Raw genomic sequence first — 20,162 nt, 5'->3', positions numbered from 1 at the left:
AGGTTGCAGTCACACAAACTTTAAATGAGTGATTAAGTATCATAATTAATTCCATCCTAACTAATTAACTAACATGAACAAGAAATTTGCAATTTTAATCTAGGTTAAAAAAGAAAAAGAAAAAGAAAAAAAAAAACACAAATCAATACTTCTAGCAATACCTAAAAAACATTAACTAAGACAAAATTTTCCAATTTAATTTTGAATTGTGATAAAGTCCGGCAGTCCCTGACATCATTAGGTAACGAATTCCAGAGGCGAGGTATTTCTACAGTATAGGAAGATGAGTATAAAGACGTTCTATGATGAGGGATAGAAAGAAGTGCTTGATGTCGGTTTCGAAGAGTTGTAAGAAATTGAAAGCGCGATAACAGATATTTCGGAGTAGAAGTATGCATGATTCTAAACAGAAGAGACAGTGAATGTATTGTTCTTCGTTCCTTCAGACGCACCCATGAAAGTAACTGGAGGGAAGGTGTTATATGGTCAAATTTACGAGTATTGCAGATGAATCGTATGCACACATTATGAACACGTTGTAGTCTCTCAGCTAAGAGTGAACTTACATTAGTTAGCAAGGAATCGCAATAATCAAAATGGGGCACTACAAGCGTCTGAATAAGATTCTTTTTTAGACTAAGTGGTAGAAATTACAGACCTAAGAGATTGTGAAAGACGCAAAAAAAAAAAACAAACAAACAAACAAAAAAACAAAGGAACAACAACATTAGAGTTTTATGCAACAGAAATAATCCTAAAACATATTCTCTTTTCATCATCATAATCATCAGAAATGTGCGTTGACAGCATTATGACCATTTGTTCCTCCTCTTATTTCGTTTCCATTCAGAATAGTCACCAAAGAAGAGGATAACCAGAATAAATTTATTAGAAAGAGAACATGTGCTGCTTTTAACCTAAAAAATGGTTCCGGTTTTAATCCAATAAATAATCTTTTAACACGAGAGAAGGCACAAACACATAACATGAAGAGATGCATGTGGTCAAAAAGACCATGCTACTGAAAATATGTTACGCTCAATTTATTGCAAAAGAAATTTATTGATTTTTGCTTAAGCATTTCGTCGCAGGATATTTTTATTTTATACATTACAGGATTTTTAATAACTGAAAACAGGTTGAAAAAAAGAAAATAAAGGAGTGTAGAACTAAGTGAAACAAAAATGTTTTCTTTCTTTCTGATGAGCTCAAACTGCTCATAGTATCCTTCATTGCCAGGGACCTAGTTCAATATGCTGTAATGAAATTCACCTTTATACCATACGATGGAGTCTATTGGATAGCCAGCTACAGGACAAGCAACATACAGAGGCTCCCCTGCTACTGCTGAGATGTTGGGCATTGGTCGAACATAGGGAAGACCTGAAACAAGAAAAAGAAATTGCCCACACATACACAAGTTGTAACAATTATACATATACACACATTATTGTATTACTAGCATCACAGAATTATATCTAATACCGAAATTCTGAAATCGTTGTGTAGGAACAGCCTCATCATATATTTCATACTATGAATTTTTCTTCAACAATAAAACCTATTCAGAACAAATGAAAATTATAAATTATTTCAATGATATATATTACATATTATTACATTGTACACTTATGTTATATGACAGAAACATCGTAAATTAAAGTGGTTATACTAGCGCTAAGGTACTTCACTTATACATCTTGCATATAAGAATCTGTGACAGGTTAGAGTTCAAACTAGTGCTGAGGTAGTTCCTGTGATTTTGGAAGTGAAGATATTTTAAATTATAATGGATTTTTTGTGGACATGCAATTGATCATATAGGAAATGCGTAACAAAGGCCTAACTAACCAAATCTAACCTGTCACAGATTCGTATTACCGGTAACATATATAGGCCCTATTTTTTTTATTAAGACATTATTTACAATAGAATTGAAAACACTTCACCACTTTTCAATGTAGTCCCCCCTCCCACGTACAGTACAATGCAAGTGTGCCAGCGTTTCAATAATGCCTGTTTTCCACGAGAAAAAAATTAGGTAAATATTCTCTTCTGTGTCAAATTGAACGTTGGTCAGTATGGTTGATATCAAGGATCAGTGACAGGTTAGGTTTCATTTGTTCAGGTTTTCGGTATACCTACCAAAAAACGTATAATATTCAAAGCGAACCAAAAACCTGAACAAACCAAACCTAACCTGTCATTGATCCTCAATCATGTCCGCCATACTGACCAAGGTTCAATTTTGTACAGAAGAAAATAATTAGGCCTACTAAGAATTCTTCTGATTGAGTGCGTAATCACTAGGGCTGAAAAAAAATATTGGTTATAGGCTACACTGCATCGTATGTAGATGCTCTGTGTTTACAAAATGCTTGTGTGCACACTCGACTAGTTAAGGTAGGCCTAGCGGCTGCTTGTACAGTCCGCTCTGTATGAATGAACTTCTAATAGAATTTACATTTACAGGATTAGCCTACTTGTGTTTCAAATTGATTAACTCGGAACAAATATTACATTTACAAAAAATATCATTATTATCAATGAAGTTAAAAACATTTTCCCCATGTTCTGAATTCAGTCGTCTTATTATCTGTTTTGTTGGATGTTTGTTTCGGCATTCTGATACAACCTCACGTCACTTAAGCAGATCTACTACTGAGGAGTGTCGAATGTCCACTCTATCTGCTCCTTACGGACAGTAGAGACACCCTGCAAAGGGACGTATTATGTAAACAATGTAGGCTATATAGAGATTATTTCATACCCTGATATCAATACTTTTCTTCAGCTCTAGTAATCACTCATGCACCACCTCTTTCATTTCGTCGTCATCGCGGAACTTCTTGCCACCTAGTGCCTCTGTGAGGGGTCCAAACACATGGTAATCACTTGGTGCTATGTCTTGTGAATAAGCAAAATACGGTACAAACTCAAAACGAAGCTCTATCATTTTTGTGCAGTTCCATGAGCTGTGTGTGGCCTCACGTCATCATGCTGCAAATGCACACTAGAAGTAAGCAAATCGCGAAGTTTCGATCTCATCCAGGGTTTCAAATGGTTTTGAAGAAGATCACAATATGATTCGCTGTTAACATTGCGTCCTCTGGACATGTAATGCTCCGGGATTGGACCTTTACAGTCCCAGAAGAGTGATCATCACTTTCCCGGCTGAAAGAGTTGTACGGAACTTCTTCGGTTTCGGTGATGATGAATGCCGCCACTCCTTGCTGGCTGGAAGTAGTGGACCCAGTATTCGTCACCAGTGACTACACTTTAAGAAACCGTCTCCTTCGGCCTCATAACGCCGTAACAGTGTTTCGCACACATCCACACGACGTTCTTTCAGTTCAGATGTGAGTTGATTTGGTACTCACCTAGCAGACACTTTGTGGTACTGTAACACATCGTGAATGATGATGTGAGCAGAGTCATGACTAATTTTCAATTCCACAGCCACCTCGTCAACAGCTGCCCGTCGATTTTCTCGGATCACTCGATACACTGCAACCATAGTGTCTGACGTGGACGTAAGCGAACTGCATCAATCACAGTTGACAATCCAGTTTTAAACATTCTGTGCCAATCATAAACTTGCTGAAGCGACATACAGACATCCCTATACTGCCTCTTCATCCTCCAGGGAATGTCTGTTGATTTCTCACCCTCACTACCCAAAAACCGGATAATTGCTTCTGTTCTTTCCTTCGGTACGTCACCAAGAGGGCGGCCATCTTGCTATAGTCGCTGACGTCACATTTCTCATCAGCTCGCGCGCACTACTACAGTCAGCAGAAGAGTATACATCTAATGTTATTTATATGTGTAGTACCTACAAGTGTCTACTACAAAATTAGGAATTTTTATTACTGGTACTCAGTCTCGTAGTAGTTTCACATACATGTACATGGGCAATTTCATAAAATGTATAAAATTATCTGATGAAATAACATTTTTATTACAGGCCTACATCAGGGACGGGCAAACTTTCTGGATTTGAGGACTACTTTTTATTTCAGAAGTAACTTGCTGTCTACTAATAAAATAATGACACAGGCAAATGTACCATAAAATATAATACCATAAAACAAACAGGCCTATCATAAAACTGACATTATTATTATTATTATTATTATTATTATTATTATTATTATTATTATTATTATTATTATTATTATTATTATTTAAAAATCTGGTACCGGTACTCTCATATTATCACCTGGGCCTACCATTCATGGCTTGGAAGTAGACTGATAGACTGCAGCAGTCAACATCCCACCACTTATATACCGATACGGTACATTAAGATTAAGTTAATATTTAAGCTTACACATTAAAAACCTAGACTTTCAAAAATGCAACATAAAAATTAATACAAATAAGGTACCAGTACCGTATTCCAAGAAAATGAGAATATTACAAAATCACTTAGGAAGCAAGTAGAAAGTAAAATAATAATAATAATAATAATAATAATAATAATAATAATAATAATAATAATGGTCCCACACCCTGGCGTCGTGGTCTAAGGCATACTGCCTAGGACTCGTGTTACGGAATGCGCGCTTGTTCGAGTCCTCATGGGGGGGGGGATTTTTCTCATGAAATTTCGGCCAGTGTATAGGACTGGTGCCCACCCAGCATTGTGATGCACTTGGGAAGCTACGATAGGTAACGAAATCCGGTTGCGAAAGCCAGCTATAATGGCTGGGGGGGGGTCATCATGCCAACCACACGATACCTCCATTCTGGTTGGATGATCGTCTACTTCTGCTTCGGGATGTGAACGGTCTGGGACCTTCAAGGGCTGTGGTGCCACAGGTTAAAAAGATGATGATGATGATGATGATGATGGAGAGTAATAATGGTTTTATTTAACCTGACAGAGTTAAGACTGTAGGGTCTTCTCTTACACTCAGCCAGGATAATAGCATGATTAGCAGTAATAATAATAATAATAATAATAATAATATTAATAATAATAATAACAATAATAATAATAATAATAATAACAGTAATAATAGCTTTAAATTTGAGTGAATTTAAAATTAAACATGGTCAAATGTACACAAAAAATCATGACTGACATCTTGAGGATTTCTGCAACCACGATAGGATGCAAAAGCTTTGCACATGTATCAGTCAGTTAAACACCACTAACATGTTTATTTTCTGAAAAGAAAAAATTCTTTCGTCAATCCACCTTTTATTTTTTTAATCTGACCACAAAGTATTATTTTTTTGCAAAAAATTCAACAAATACAATGTCATTTGGTCTTCATTACAGTACCGATATTCAACTTTTTTTCCATTACAAGAAGATTCATACATAACTCTCTTTCTTTGCTACTGAACTTGAGTAATTTTCGTAGAGTTGGGACTAAATTTGTGATTTAGGCTACTATTCATTTTACCTCTTCAGTTTTCTATCATTTTCAGGAGTGTCTGTTAAAATCTCAAACTTTTTTGTCTATGTTTCCAGTGTCTTATGATTTCCTGGGTTCAGTTTTGGGATGTGGTTTCAGGTTCAATATCGAAGCTGAATTTGTGGAATAATTTTTGAGATTAGCTATGTGGATGTTAGGTGTAATGCATGAGGTAGCGTTAAGTGGACAAACCTGCTTTACTCTTTCACTTGCTGTCTTCATAGCTCAGGTGGTACAGCATTGGCTTATGACAAACAGCTTTGGACCAGAGTTAAAATCTCAGAGATGGCAAAATTGCATTTGTGGTGAACAAAGCCAAACTTCTATTTTTTTCTGGGTTCTTCTATTTTTTTCCGTCATTCCACCAATATTCTCCACAATTCCTATTTCATTATCATCTCTGTCTTGAAAAATGTGTCATTTACTGTGTCTATGTTACATTAAATCCACTATCTGACACAATGAATGTTCCTTGTGGTCTGTCCAAAGACTGGAAGATGACAATGGTGAGTTCTAGCCCTGATCACATAATAATTATATGAGATTGGCCATTCCCATGTTATAAAATACCAACATAAAAGAACAACTACTATGATCTCCACTGTAAAAAATGAACTTTTTGGTCATGACAACTAGATTGGAAGTAGGCCTACAGCTGCAAGCTATTACCACAGTCTAGTATATACAGTCACGAAGCTTGAGTTTATGATGGTACTAGGAACAATAGACTGAACAGGTACTATTTCGCATTGTCTGTAATGAGGCGACAGTAGCGATCCTAGTAGTTAGCAACTATCCTTGGATAGTTGACCTTCGTGACTGTATATACTACACTGTGGTTATAACGTGAATTCTTTTACAGTTGCTAGATGGCAGCATAGAGAAAATTGTGGCAATTACTGCATCATTTCTTAAAAGTATTTAACGTACCGGTATCGGTAACTCAGAGAAGTAAAATAGATAAGCTATTAGATTGTATACACATATTTAATCAATATATAATATTTATTTTGTTATAAGCACTTCGTAATGTGGCAATGAACAATAATACTTAAGCTACATTTCACTACTCACCATAAACTCTCATGTCAGCAGAGTGGCTAACCTCTCCTACACGATTTGTTGCGGTACACTTGTATATGCCTCCATCTTCCACCTGAACGTTACTGATATTCACATGGCTTATGACGTCCCCATGTAGTGTTACATATTGACCAATAACAAACCTACGACAATAAATCAAAATAATGACTCACAAAGGTGGCTTATGGTCAGAGTCTGGAAGTCTATAACCTCATACTTATAAAAATTATGTACATTATAATTTCGGTCCTTTTAATATCACTTAGGTCCTATTGTCTGTCGTACAATTCACAATTTTGTGTTATTCGATATTTCCCATATGTGGCATCATTCCATTTCCTTGTTCAGAATTACCGGTACTGCCCAAAAGCCACACAGCATAATGCTGCAGTTTCATATTCATTCTTCATAAACCTACACTTTAGAAACATCGAAAACGACATTGAAAATTATAAGGGTTTTAATGTTTGAACATTTTTCTGCAAACTTAACTTTTTATACGTAAAAAAATAAACATGTTCCGAAATTAATTATTTAATGAATGAACTGTCACTGAGTAGGCCTATATTAGTAGTACTTTATAAAATTGTATTTAAATGATCAGATGTTCCTCGGTCATTATCCAGAACGTGGTATTTTTTTTATTATTTAGATTAGGTTTGGTTATCCCAGGATATTGTAGGTATATTTTATTTAACACGATTTTTCCTTTAGATTACTTTTGGTTTTATCATGATATTTTAGTAATGTCCTCTTGATATTTACCAGTTAAACATCGTGTTTCTGCTCTGAACATCTATAACTATGGAATTCTGCACTGATAAATTTAGTAATGAAGCTCAGACATTTTACTGAAAGAGCAAAATTCCTGTAACAAAAATTTATTCTCACACTATTACTAAGGACTCATTGTGTATTTTACTTACGCCTAGTCATTTATACTATATCTAAATTGTTACAGCTAATAAGTTGTGATATTTTCATACTATTTTATTCATATTATTATTAAATTATTTGTTTTAATTTTTATGTGAATTAAATTATTCTATTAAATCAACTATGTTCAAATTTCCAGTATACACTGTCTTACAGAATTCAGGGTACTTATGGCCACCTGCATTTGTAGGCTGATATTTGTTATTTATATATTGTATTTTCTCGAATACCTCGGGCACTTTTTTTTTCCGAAATATACAAGTAAAAATACGGGTGGGCGGCTTATTGGAAATTAAATTGGCAGCAATGCCCGATTATTCTCCCGCGTAATTTCTAAGGTGGTAGCTCATGCAATTATCTTTCCGCGCTGGTTTTTCAATTGTTAACTTTGTTAAATGGCATTTGTATTAGAAATAACTTACATATGTCAGAATCAAGTTCAATTGTGATAACTGATGAGTTTGTGCGTCTTATATTGTCAGTGGATCCGTGATATATGGACACGCATATCGCTTCTTCTTATTGAAAAGAACTTCACGAAGTGTAACATTTCCAATCAGCTGGACGGAACAGAAAGATTGTAGACGAATACTCGGGCAATTAAGATGATGGTGATGACGAAAACAGCACAGAATGAAGAAATTAATAGTGATAGCACGTATTTATTATAATAAAGCACGTAGCATCATACAAAATTAAGGTAGTTAATTTACTGACGCGTGCTATTAATATTGCAGGATATCGTGTAAGCAGCCAATTAAGCAAGACAACTGACATAAATTCACTCTTAACTATGGTCAAGTGCGTGCGCATAAAATGAGTTCGAAAAGTGTCGTTTTCCAGGACAACATTTATTTAAAATTTACTCTTAAATGAATTGTATTTGTGTTTAATTGTTTCTAATTTATCGTGAATACATTTGTTGAAAGTTTTATTTTTGTACTCCTTCCCCCTCCAAAAAAAGGGGTGTGCTGCTTACTCGAGGGTGCGGGGTATCCGAAAAAAATACGTTCTTAAATAAATTGCTCTTTTACGTTTTGTACCAAATGTAAATCCGTTAATAATATCCTAAGAATTGTTATATTTCATATACATTATACTGGGTTGAATTGACATGTAGATCATATTAATAAAATCCGTGGATATGTCAGGAAAAAAACCACAGAGGAACAGATAGAATATCAAGTACATTTTTAATGCGAGATGCAGGAAACGTAAATTTTCCTTGGAAAATTGTATACAGATTTGCAGAGTCGCTATGTTTTCTCTTTATAATTCATATAATGAGGAAGGAAGTAAGAAGGGCTGCTATAAATAACAAAGCCTGTAGAGTTAAAAATTTCACTGCTATGATTCAGTACTGCGCTAAAAAGAACCGCATTAAAATGATCACTTAAAATTCTTAGTAAGGAGCAAATTATTTCATATAGGTCGATTACCTGGAGATCAAATTAGGCCTAAGTATGTAAAAAAAGATTAAAAATATTTTGAAGAAATGAGGAATTGGTTGGTCATTCCTATTATTATTAGGAGGAGCTAAAAATTGTTTTCTTGGGCTGCCTTTATACGTTAGAATAGACTGATGTGTATTATCTCAAAATTGTGTATGGATAACAGAATATAGTTGCTAGTGAAGAAATAATTGCGACAGCTATAGAATATAACACTGACAATTACCTCGAAGCAATTTCTTATTGAAATAAAGGATTCATTAGTGTGTAGTCTTCAGCATTTCGAATATTTATGCTGAATTGCAAGGATGTTATTTAATTAATTTGAAATTAGAGTTTTCCATATAGCATTTACTTTGTTTGTTCCTAAAAGAATGCATATGAAACATGACAAACGTGTTTAATATATTCTCTATATGCAAATTATTTTGTACATAGTTTGTAATAGAGAGTCAAGAAAAAACTATGCACCTATAAGTCATATCTTACACCTTAAAATATATCTAAGTGATTCATTACAACGTTGTAAACGTGACACCAATTATGCCTTCAACTGTTTATGTATTTGCAATTCAAATATTATCAAATTTGTAATTATTTTCTTTCCATGCATTCACGTTCACGTACAAGCGTCCTTAATACTTTACTTTTACAAGCATTTATGGGAGTGATTAAAAAAATATGGTAACAAGAGATCTCACGGGTGACATATTCTCCTTTTCGTTCGAATATTCTGCCAGGGCCGCAGCAGCAGATCACAACTTTATCACGCAGCTATTAGATGGCCCATATGTTGCGTCAGACCCTCGCAATATCAGTTGCAAAATGGCTGTGCGCACGGAAACATGGTCAAACGTGAAGTGTTTAGTGTGACCTGGTTTTTGCGTCTGAAGGGCACTTCACCAGCAGATATTCATCGTCAACTTGTTGAAACTGCGCTTCCGGTGGGAGATGCTGGACCATCCTCCCTACAGTTCCGACCAAGAACCCAGTGATTTCCGTATTTTCGGACCATAGAAGGATCACTTGGGTGACAAGCGATTCAACACCGACACTGTTCTTCAGCAAGCCGTCATGATGTGGCTTCAGGGATTTGACCCAGATTTCTTCTATCCCAGCATCGATGCCTTGGTCTACTGTTGGAACAAGTGCTTGAACAAGCATAGTGACTGCGTTGAAAAGTAATGCGTACCAGTGCCCTACTACTGTGTATTAGTATATCTGCCCGTGAAATAAAGTTTTTCCGTTAGAGCTCTTGTTACCTTACTTTTTTAAATACCCTCTTATCTGTGGTAGGGAATAATATAATGTTTTAAATTCAGAATGAAATAGTAAGGCACGTTTATGTTATACAAAGGAATGAAAGGCTACAGAACAGAAGACTGCAGGGCCGCCGAGAAGGGGGGGGGGGCAAAGGTGGTGAGTGCATATGGGCCCGTGAGCAATAAGGGCCCGTCAGATTAAGCGAGTCTGATTACTTTTTATTATTATGAATAATTATTCGTAGATACATATGGGTACTCTAAAATTTTGTAAGAATATTTGTTACATAAATTTCACATATTAACTCAACAATAGTAGAAATAATACAAATTACCACTTCGTATGTAAATATTTGACTTTTATATAGGCCTAATAGAATATCAGTTTCCCGCACTAACGTTCACCGACACGATACTTGAGGGCCCCGGCATTTGCCTGGACTATGTTCCCGTCACTTGTACCGAACACGTTCCATTATTTATTGGCTTGTCCTTTTTAACTAACAACCCCCCTCTGGTCCACCGCAATATGCTAGTGGACTCTTCCAAACCGAAGTCACAGGAACACGTTTCCTTTTCAATACATTGTATGTTTCATGTCGAAACTGTCGTCTTTTTGTTATCGTTTTTTTTAGTAAATTCTGTTCATTAGTGTTACCGGTTATAGTTTAACTGCACAATGGACAAGTACAGGCGTAAGTCGGGAGCTGAGAAGCACAAGGAGAGACAGAAAAAATTGTAAGATGTTAATATGGGTGCTAAAATGCGTGAAAAATATTATGAAGACATTAACAAAGAGATCAGTGATGAGCCGAAATATTTAAAATCAATTCATGCCTCTAATTTAGGGCCAACCCCACTGAAACCTATGAATCTCCTAAATAGTCGGAGGGAATTAAAACTGGACAGTTTATTTCCAAATATTTTTTGCATAGCCATTAGAATATCCCATACAATTCCTGTGACAGTTGCTGATGCTGAAAGATCCTTCAGCAAAATGAAGGAAATAAAAAATGTATTAAGATAAACAATGTGTCAAGAACGACTGAGTAATCTTCGCCTCCTTAGTCTGGAGAGCGATCATGCTAGGTCTTTAAATTTTGATGATATAATTGATGATTTTGCATCATTGAAGTCAAGGAGAGTTGTTTGTTGATGTTGGACTGCAAGTTAGAAATCACAGGTGTTTAGGAATAATGTTTTATGAATATAACATATTGAGCTAATGTGAAGTTTTTCTAAAAGTTTTCAATGTAATAAAAGTGTATATTTTTTGGTTCGTATGTATGGGATTATCTTTTATTTATTTTGCAAATGATTATTATGATTGGAATAACTGTTAACTTGTAATTGTTACTTTTTCAACGGGGGTCTTAGTATAGTATTGCATAGGGGCCCACAAATTCTGTCGGCGGCCCTGCAGAAGAGTGTAGGTATAGTAATGCAGTAGATTGCTACATATGACAAAAAACACTCTTATCTGAATTACGGTAGCTTGAAAACAAAATCCTTCTGTGTTTAGTCTCAGGAAGAAAACTTTGGAGATTAATAAATGCCATAATTAATACATTTAGAATAACTTTGCAGAAATAGTCCACAACTAAAAGGATCAAAGCGTGACGTATGCACATTGTTACATTGCAGTTCAAAATGTCAATCAATGATGTACAAACACAAATAAGTTTCTGTTAAAATAGCACGTGATCTTTATATAGGCTGTGTGTCATAAACCGTCATCCTGGCCTCATTCAAATGTCAGGCATCTACTTGTGAAATCCATCGATCATATTCAAAATAGTGTTCTAAAGCATCTTGTGTTGAAACTATTCAAGTCTCTGAAGGGCTTGAACTCGTACACTCACCTGTCGTTCTGCGGAAGAGGGAAGCCGTCGAGCTGCCACGTGATGTGCGGCGTTGGGTTCCCCGTGGCGATGCACTTGAGTGACACCGGAGGGCCTGGCTGCATAGTCTGGTAGATGAACTTGTACAGAAGTTGTGGGTGAGCAGCTGAAACGCAGTACAACGTAATATATTTTAGTTGGGTCACAATACATTTTAGCTGGGTCGCAAGAACGTATTTATTACTTTAATTCTTAACGATTCTGTAAGTATAGACCTACTATACACGCTTACATAATACAGGTCAAAGGTACGACACGCGACCGGCACGAAGGCCATACAACACGCGGCAAAACATCTCCGCAAGCTCGGCAGTCCAGTTCAGTATCTCTGCAGGGGTGATTGTCTTAACATTAGATTGCGTGTTATTCTTCTAATTGTGTTAGTGAAGTGTTTAGATTTAGATTTAGGAGTGGTCTTTTGTTCTTGTTGCTATGTGAAGCAGTAATATTGGGAAATTTTCTTGCAAATAGTATTTTTATCTTTCTGCAGTCACTGTTTCTCAGGTAAGCCTCTACCATGAAAATCCTTTGCTCTGTTAATATGATGACGTCGTCCAAGCACGCTAGATAACGCAAGCAATATTACTCGCACACAAATGGGGTGTTAAATATGTGCGGGGAGTATAAAGACAAAAGTTGTTAATTTAACAATTCTAAAGTAAGCTACTTAATTGTGGTATTAATTCCAAATGAATACAGTTCTCTTCAATGACATTATTCATTACATTTTCAAACACTCCATTTGCGTCGTATTGACGTGTAAATCGTTTCGACTATCAATTGCATCATTGTCTCAAGACTAGGCCTCATGGAATGAGGAAGCAAGTATGAAGTAATTAACGAGAAGGCTCCGCCTTGTTATATTGAAATGCGAGCGGTATAAAAACAAAAATGGAAAGGAATAACATCTATTTTTATTTAAAATTCTAAACATTCTTACAATCCCAACCATGATCACAATAACAATCAATGAACAACATAAATGTTTCACGAAATTATCAGCATCCTCTCTCACTTTCTCCACTACAAATTTCATTTGGGTTCGCGAGGAATTTAAGCAGAGTTTTTCGGCTTGTAAATTTCTTATTTTCTCCACATGTGCCTCTATATATAGGCTATTATATTGTATTGTGTCATTCCACTTTTATTCTGATCTATAAAACACATTTTAAATGTATAACGACACAAAATGAATTAGTCTACTTCCTAAATAGTGCAAGTTGTCTCCGATGCGGCATATTAGACGTGCAGTTTGATGAATTCGGGAAGATTTGTAACACTGTTGCTCTTTCCTTCGCTTCGCTGTTTCGTTACGTCTCTAAAAGCTTCGTGTTTTTATCAGGCGCTGACTATATTTTGCTACCTGTTACTGTGTTGAAAACTTTTCAGAACATAAAAAGGAGAAGCAAATATTTCGTGGAACTCAAACATTGTTATAATGAGATAAACTGTTTTCTTATTTTGTTTTATGATGTGGATGATTTAAACATATCATGAAAGGATGTAGGCCTATGATATGTTTGCTACGTTACAAAAATCTTAAATTAAATGGAGACAGAAAAAAATTAATAGACTATGTTACAAATATACGCTCCACCATTCGTGAATCTACTGCACTTATTAGGCTAGGAGAATTAAAATCGTATTTTAATTGGATATTTTACGACGCTTTTTCAACTGCTATGGTTATATAGTGTCTGAATGAGATGAAGGTGATAATGTCAGCGAAATGAGTCCAGGGTCCAGCGACGAAAGTTACCCAGCATTTGCTCTTAATGGGTTGAGGGAAAACCTCAACCAGGCAACATGTCTCAACCAGGATTTGAACTCGGGCCTGCTTCTTTCACGTTAGATATGCTAACCGTTATTTCACAGCAGTGGATCAGATGACAGTTACTGTATGAAAATCTGACCAAGGCAAAGCTGCAAGTAAAAGTTAATTTTGGAGTACAATATTCTGAATATCCTCCGATTGAGATTCTGGCTGATATGTATACAGGCAGTACATCTCACTTGACGATGTGTCAGAGGGAGAACAATTATTTGTATACATCTGAAGTCTGACTAGTGTAATATGTAGCTAGTCGGCGATGTATGTAATGGAGAGGGAAAGGAACTGGCCACCCTATTCCAATATCTCCTGGCCTAGTTGCCTCATAAGTGGTGCCTTCTTGGTATCACTTGTGAGGTTCAGATCTGTCTTCGGACAGTTGACTAAACAACAACAATGTTCTGAAATTAAGTAATTGATTAACTAGCGGACTTACTCTTGTAATTATGTAAGTCTGTGCAGCTAACAGCTGTTTCGGTGCTTCATCACACCATCCTCAGAGCCTACTAGATCTCGGCGTCATCTCGTACTTCCCTGCCTGTTGTGTAGGTGCGTTTGATTGTTGAAAAGTGTTGAAAAGTGGAGTCAAATAGTGTGTGTGTACTGAAATTGATCTGTGTTTTGAGAATTTGATCGGGGTGCGTTTTAGTGTGTTTGTATATTTCATATTGTTCTAGTATGTTGAGTTTTTGGTTCTTGGGTTGTATGTATAGGATTTCCATGTCCGCATTTATGTTATTGTATGTATGGTTAGCATTGGTTATGTGATCGGCATATGTAGATGTATTGTGTCATCTGGTTATTGCTTTAATGTGTTCTTTGTAGCGTGTTTGGAATGATCTGCCTGTCTGTCCAATGTAGAACATGTCGCAACTATTGCATGTGAGTTTGTATACACCTGTGTGGTCGTATTTATTTGTTTGTGTTTTTTTGGGTGCTGAGATGTCTTTGTAGTGTGTTTTCTGTTCTGTATGCTATTGTGTATTTCTGCTTTCTGAATGAAGATGCGATCTTATGTGTGCTTTTGTTTTCATATGTTAGTGTGAAGTATTTCTTGTGTTTGTGTTGTGTTTTGCGTGTTTTTGTGTTTGTTAAGTTTTTGTTTTGTCTTTCTTATGATGTTGTCTATTATGTTTGGATTGTAACCGTTTTCTTGTGCTATGTATTTGATTGTGTTCACTTCTTCCGCTAGTTAATCAATTACTTATATGCAAGTGTTAAAAGTAGTGTACGCAAGATTCCAAATGGGTTCTGAAATTGTTCAGCATCTTGAGGACAATCCTAGTATCAATTCTGCAGCAAAAAGCGAAAAGAAATACATATTTAAGAGGAACTAATGATGAGTTGTCGTTAAAAAGTTAATACTGTCTATACAGTGTTCCAAATTTTCATTGTTTTGTGTTGTGGTTTTCAATGCTGGCTAGGCCTGTTAAATATTACAACTGATATACAGTATGTATACTTCTAGAGTTATTTTGTGTCAGTATTTCCTTATACTGTAGGCTTAAATTTAAAATTTGAATTGTGTCCAGAAATCAATAAAGAGGAAGTTGGAATCCTTGCACGTTACTCGCGGACACAATGTGAAGGGGCAAATAAATTCGAAATATAGAGTTAGAGCCGGGAACGGGAGCGGTACGTGTTTAATTTATGTTCTTATTACAAGTATGCTTCAAGTTCAAAACTCACCGTACACGACGTCTAGTACCACTAATAATTGTAACTGATGTCACAATGAGAACAAGTAAAACAGACACGGGCATAACGGAGGGGTGGTAAATATGATCCAGTTCACTCATTCCACAATATTTCGGACATCACATGAACTTGGCTTCTCGTCTGCTTAGGAATGTACAAAACTAATGCGACATGCCATTTCATTAAACATTTCAAATGAAGCTTATTTAAGTTATGTTAACTCTCGCTAGTGGTTTTATATTTTATTTTATCCGTATTAGTATTTATTTTATTATTATAAATATTTTTGTTTTATCACTATTATTATTATGATTATTATTATTATTATTATTATTATTATTATCATCATCATCATTATTAATGAATTATTTTGTATTACTATCTTCGTATCATCTCCGTCACGATTATTCTATTATTATTATTATTATTATTATTATTATTTCTATCATCAGCATTATTATTTGATCTCTAAAATGTATGTAGACTACTGGACTGTACCCGAGCACGAGCATATGCTCATTTCGGGTATCTATTCATATCTATTCATTTCAAATGTAAATTGTAAATAAATTTGAATTTGAATAAAAAGAATGTTCGCCAAAATCCATCTTATGTTCAAGATCGAAGTGCCGTCTGATATTATAATGTTTTATATAGATCTCAACTTAACAGTTCAGGCATTGAGTTTCATCTCTATTCATAATAACAGACTATACTTGTTCCCATGTTTTTTATATTAAAACGAAACCTACAATTTATTCGCTATATTACACCATTTTACACATCTCTGATTAGAATATTATGGTACCAAGTTCAATTTCTGCTTACTGTAGGCACACACAGACAGGTAGAATATTTGTGGAGGGAGAAACAAAGGGGTAGTGTATACAGTGCTCGTGCGGGAATATTGTGCCCATGCCTAAAGTAAAACATGGGTGAGCAAACATAGATTTACATAGTCTGCACCTTCTGAGTGGCAGTTGTGTTTGGATTCACATCATGTCCTTCATTTCCTACTTCTGTACTGCAACTAATGTCACAGTACATATGTCTTATAATTCTGTGATATATTGTTAGTACTTCTACCATAAATTAAAGAAATATAAGGTAAATGTTGCAAGTTAACTGTTATAAGCAGACAGTGTATGCTGGATGACTTAAGGAAAAGTGAAGTTGTTTCGTATCAGAGTATATGCACGTGCCTCGTCGTCCGTCTTTTGTGTACCTGACGAGTACAGCAGCGTACAGAACGAAGGAACCCCGGTCCATTCATAATAACATTGCAACGCAATGTCTGCAGTTGTGTTATCCTGCTCAAATATTTAGTACGCGTTGAATAGTGTTGTGCTGATCCATTCATAATGTCGAAGACAAAACATTCAACTCGCTCAGAGATATGAAGTGCAATTAAGTATGGGAGTGACATTTTATGTACAGTATTAACGAAGACAATATCGTGTGTAATGTATGTAAAATTTAAATAAAACCAGAATAACTCAGACTATAGAGAAACATTGCAACAGTACATCACACAGGAAATGCGTTGAAGTGAAATCTGAGGAACCATCTACATCATCATCATCATCATGATCATCATCATCTAGTTGTGCGGGAAACGTTTTCCAAAGACATGTGCAACATGATGCTCAGTGCAAATATTCCTCTAAAGAAATTGTCTGAGTGAAAAAAAAAATAATATATAGTAAATGTGCACCTACATTCAACGATAAGTCATCCCGCATCTATTGTCTATAATCTTTTCGCTGTAAGAAAAATCCTAATATATACAACAGCACGTGATTGAAGTGAGGCTTCACTGGCCGCTGTTTGGCGCCATAGATTCTCAGTACGTGTTCCCGCCAACTGTTGTACATTCTGCTTCATGTTAAACATTTCCCGTTACTCATCAAGTAGGCCTAACCTCACTATTGTGCATCAGTTTGCTTAGGAAATATTTACTTTATAATTACTCTAATTAAAACTGAACTTGGCCACAACTAATGACAGGAAGACGGACGAAGAAACTGTTATGTCGAAGCCAATGACATTCAGAGAATTAAAGGTAAACGGTCTGTTTGAGGAATTAGAATATACGTGTTATTCGAATGGGTATTATAGAAATTTGAAAATACATTTTTTTTTTTTAAATTTTAGATACAGAATTTCGTGGAGAATTCGGAGGAGATACATATTTGTTTTTTTCGAATGGAGAGTATATATTTTGTAAGTTGTGCCACACACAAACTACAGGCTGGAAACGGAATTCATTGAAAGACATTGCAGTTCCTCAAATTGGAGAAAAATCTGTCCATAGCCATGGATCGAGACGTAGAGGGGACTGCCCTAGTAGTGACACACTAATTGAAAACTATTTTTGAGAAAAATTTGGGATATGCTTATCTTTCTCAGATACGAGATCAGCTAGCAACTGCTGAAAATCGAACAGAAAACAGTAACAGTGAAAACATTCAGTATTTTAGGTCTACTACCGAAAAATCTTCGAATGTAGGTAGTCATACACTGTAATAAAATGTACACAGCAGAACAGTAAATTTGATATATTTCTCATGTTCATTTTAATTATATATATGGTATGAAATTACGTGTTTCAACCTACAACAATATTATCAATATGTTGTTGCAGACCTGACAGTACCTCCGTGCTGGAAGCGGGAGTTTGTTGACATTGAAGTCCGGTCGCTTAGTCACGTGCAAAGACACAAGTCCCCAAGTTCCGAGCTTTGGTTATAAGTTAGTGTTCTCGGGCTAATGTCAATGTTTTCTCTGTGAATTGACTCTGAAATACGTTCAATATTTCAACAATCCAACATCGGAAGAAAATTTCGCAGTATTGAAAACGTGCGTTAAATGATGACAGGAAGCACGTTGACATAGACCCACCTCCGAGGCGCAGCTGGACGGCACTCTGCGCGCTGTCGTCCTCGCTGCGCACCAGGCACTGGTACATGCCGGCGTCCTCCCGCTGCACCCGCTGCAGCACGAGGCTCTCCGTGCCCGGCCCCACCACGTGGCCGTCCTTGAGCCAGGTCCGCGTCGCCGTCGGGTGCGGCGTCGACCCCGACACGAGGCACGTGAGCTCCGCCCTGGCGCCCACGTCCACCGTGAACTGCCCCGACGGCTGCACCGCCACGCTCAGCGGCGACGTCACGTGCAGCGTCACGTCCACGCGCTCCACGCCCGCCGAGTTGTTCGCCACGCAGACCCAGCGGCCGGCGTCGCCCTCCGCGGCGTGCTGGATCACCAGGCACTCCTCCACCCTGAACACGCGCTCGTCTGCGTCGGAGAGAGCACGCAGTTGGTGATGGTCCTGCCGAAACCACCTGCAGCAGCGCAGAGCGTCACGTCGCGCCTCCCGGCAGGGCATAGTTGCGCCCCACGGTCAGATAAGATGCAGCAGATAAAAAAGGGTCCCTGTTTTGTGGCCATAGTTGCGCCCAGTTCCCATCAGGTAGAGAAAAGGGGCATGGCATTAGTTGCGCCCCGATGAAATAGGTAGAGAAAAGACACTACGGAAACTCGAGCGTCGTAAGCAACTAACCATATTGATTTCTTACTCGATTTAATATTCATTATCGATACCGTTAAAATGAACACCATGTAGTTGGCAGTACTTTATTAACTGCTTTTGTGCGAGATCGTGCGTATTTGCTTGTTTTCTGCACAGAACCAATACGCGGTAAGTGTGAAATACCACATTCAGTATTCCCAACGTAACACACATAACAATTTCCCTCTTCTTACCGCTTAAGCGCCACATTCATTTTACTGCTTTAGGCTTTTAACATATTATTTTTAGAGACGTTTAACATAGTAATAATTATAAATTGGAAACTTACCACTGTAATTTCACCTAAATTGCAATGTTAATTATTGTTTTTAAATATTTGCAAAAATTAAGTAAAGTCTACTACTCCACGAAACTTATTGCATTCCTGATACAAGTAACATTAAGGAAGCCGTGAAAAAATCAACAAGATTCCAGATGCCGATGTTATTACTGCAATATGTTATATAAATAATATTCTTAAAATATTAAAATGAAAAATAAATCATTACATAACCTTACCGTTTGTTTTAAGTTCGCATTTATAGACTGGGGGAAAAAAAAAAGACAGACTTATATCACGGCCTGCTGGAGTATAGTAAACAGAAAACATTTTATAGCAATAATGTTGAAGAAAGATATTTTGGTTTTCCGAAGTTGCCGTCATTAAACAGAAACCAACATGGAGATTTCATTGCAACTAATTAGAAATTCGTATTTCAGGTATGTAATAAACGATCTTCGCACAAAATAATGTACGATACACGAGCGGTATGTTTGTTTTCATGTTCTCGGAAATTAAAAAAGCTCAACTACGTTTCGCTTTTTCAATCTTTTCCTCGACCATGAAAACGTCAACATACCGCTCCTGTAACGTATATTACTATTCTACTGTTTATGCAGTGATTATCAATAGCCTACAGTTAAAATGAACACCATGAATTTGGCAGTATTTTATTAACCGACTTCACACCGTCTGTGGCGTATAGTGAGGTTAATTTAAAAT

The 20,162-nt window shown here is 36.4% G+C and overlaps 1 protein-coding gene across 2 annotated transcripts in view; it reads right to left on the bottom strand.

Annotated features, from left to right (window-relative positions):
* The window catches only part of LOC138707601 (cell adhesion molecule Dscam1-like), a 386,068-nt gene that overhangs the window by 80,668 nt on the left and 285,238 nt on the right, over positions 1–20,162 (bottom strand). Inside the window, exons 5-8 of one of the 2 annotated variants that reach the window (XM_069837239.1) lie at positions 18,493–18,932; positions 12,024–12,168; positions 6,504–6,655; positions 1,273–1,383 (exon numbers count right to left, since the gene is read on the bottom strand). In XM_069837239.1, the coding sequence (XP_069693340.1) occupies positions 1,273–1,383; positions 6,504–6,655; positions 12,024–12,168; positions 18,493–18,932 (848 nt within the window). Of the gene's footprint in view, positions 1–1,272; positions 1,384–3,380; positions 3,881–6,503; positions 6,656–12,023; positions 12,169–18,492; positions 18,933–20,162 lie in introns of those variants that run through there. The other variant, XM_069837240.1, reaches the window with a different exon arrangement.

The sequence above is a fragment of the Periplaneta americana genome, chromosome 10 (assembly GCF_040183065.1).
Source record: "Periplaneta americana isolate PAMFEO1 chromosome 10, P.americana_PAMFEO1_priV1, whole genome shotgun sequence".
NCBI classification, from domain to species: Eukaryota; Metazoa; Arthropoda; class Insecta; order Blattodea; family Blattidae; genus Periplaneta; species Periplaneta americana.
Note: the sequence above shows the minus strand (reverse complement) of the source record. Positions and strands in the feature narration are given on the sequence as shown.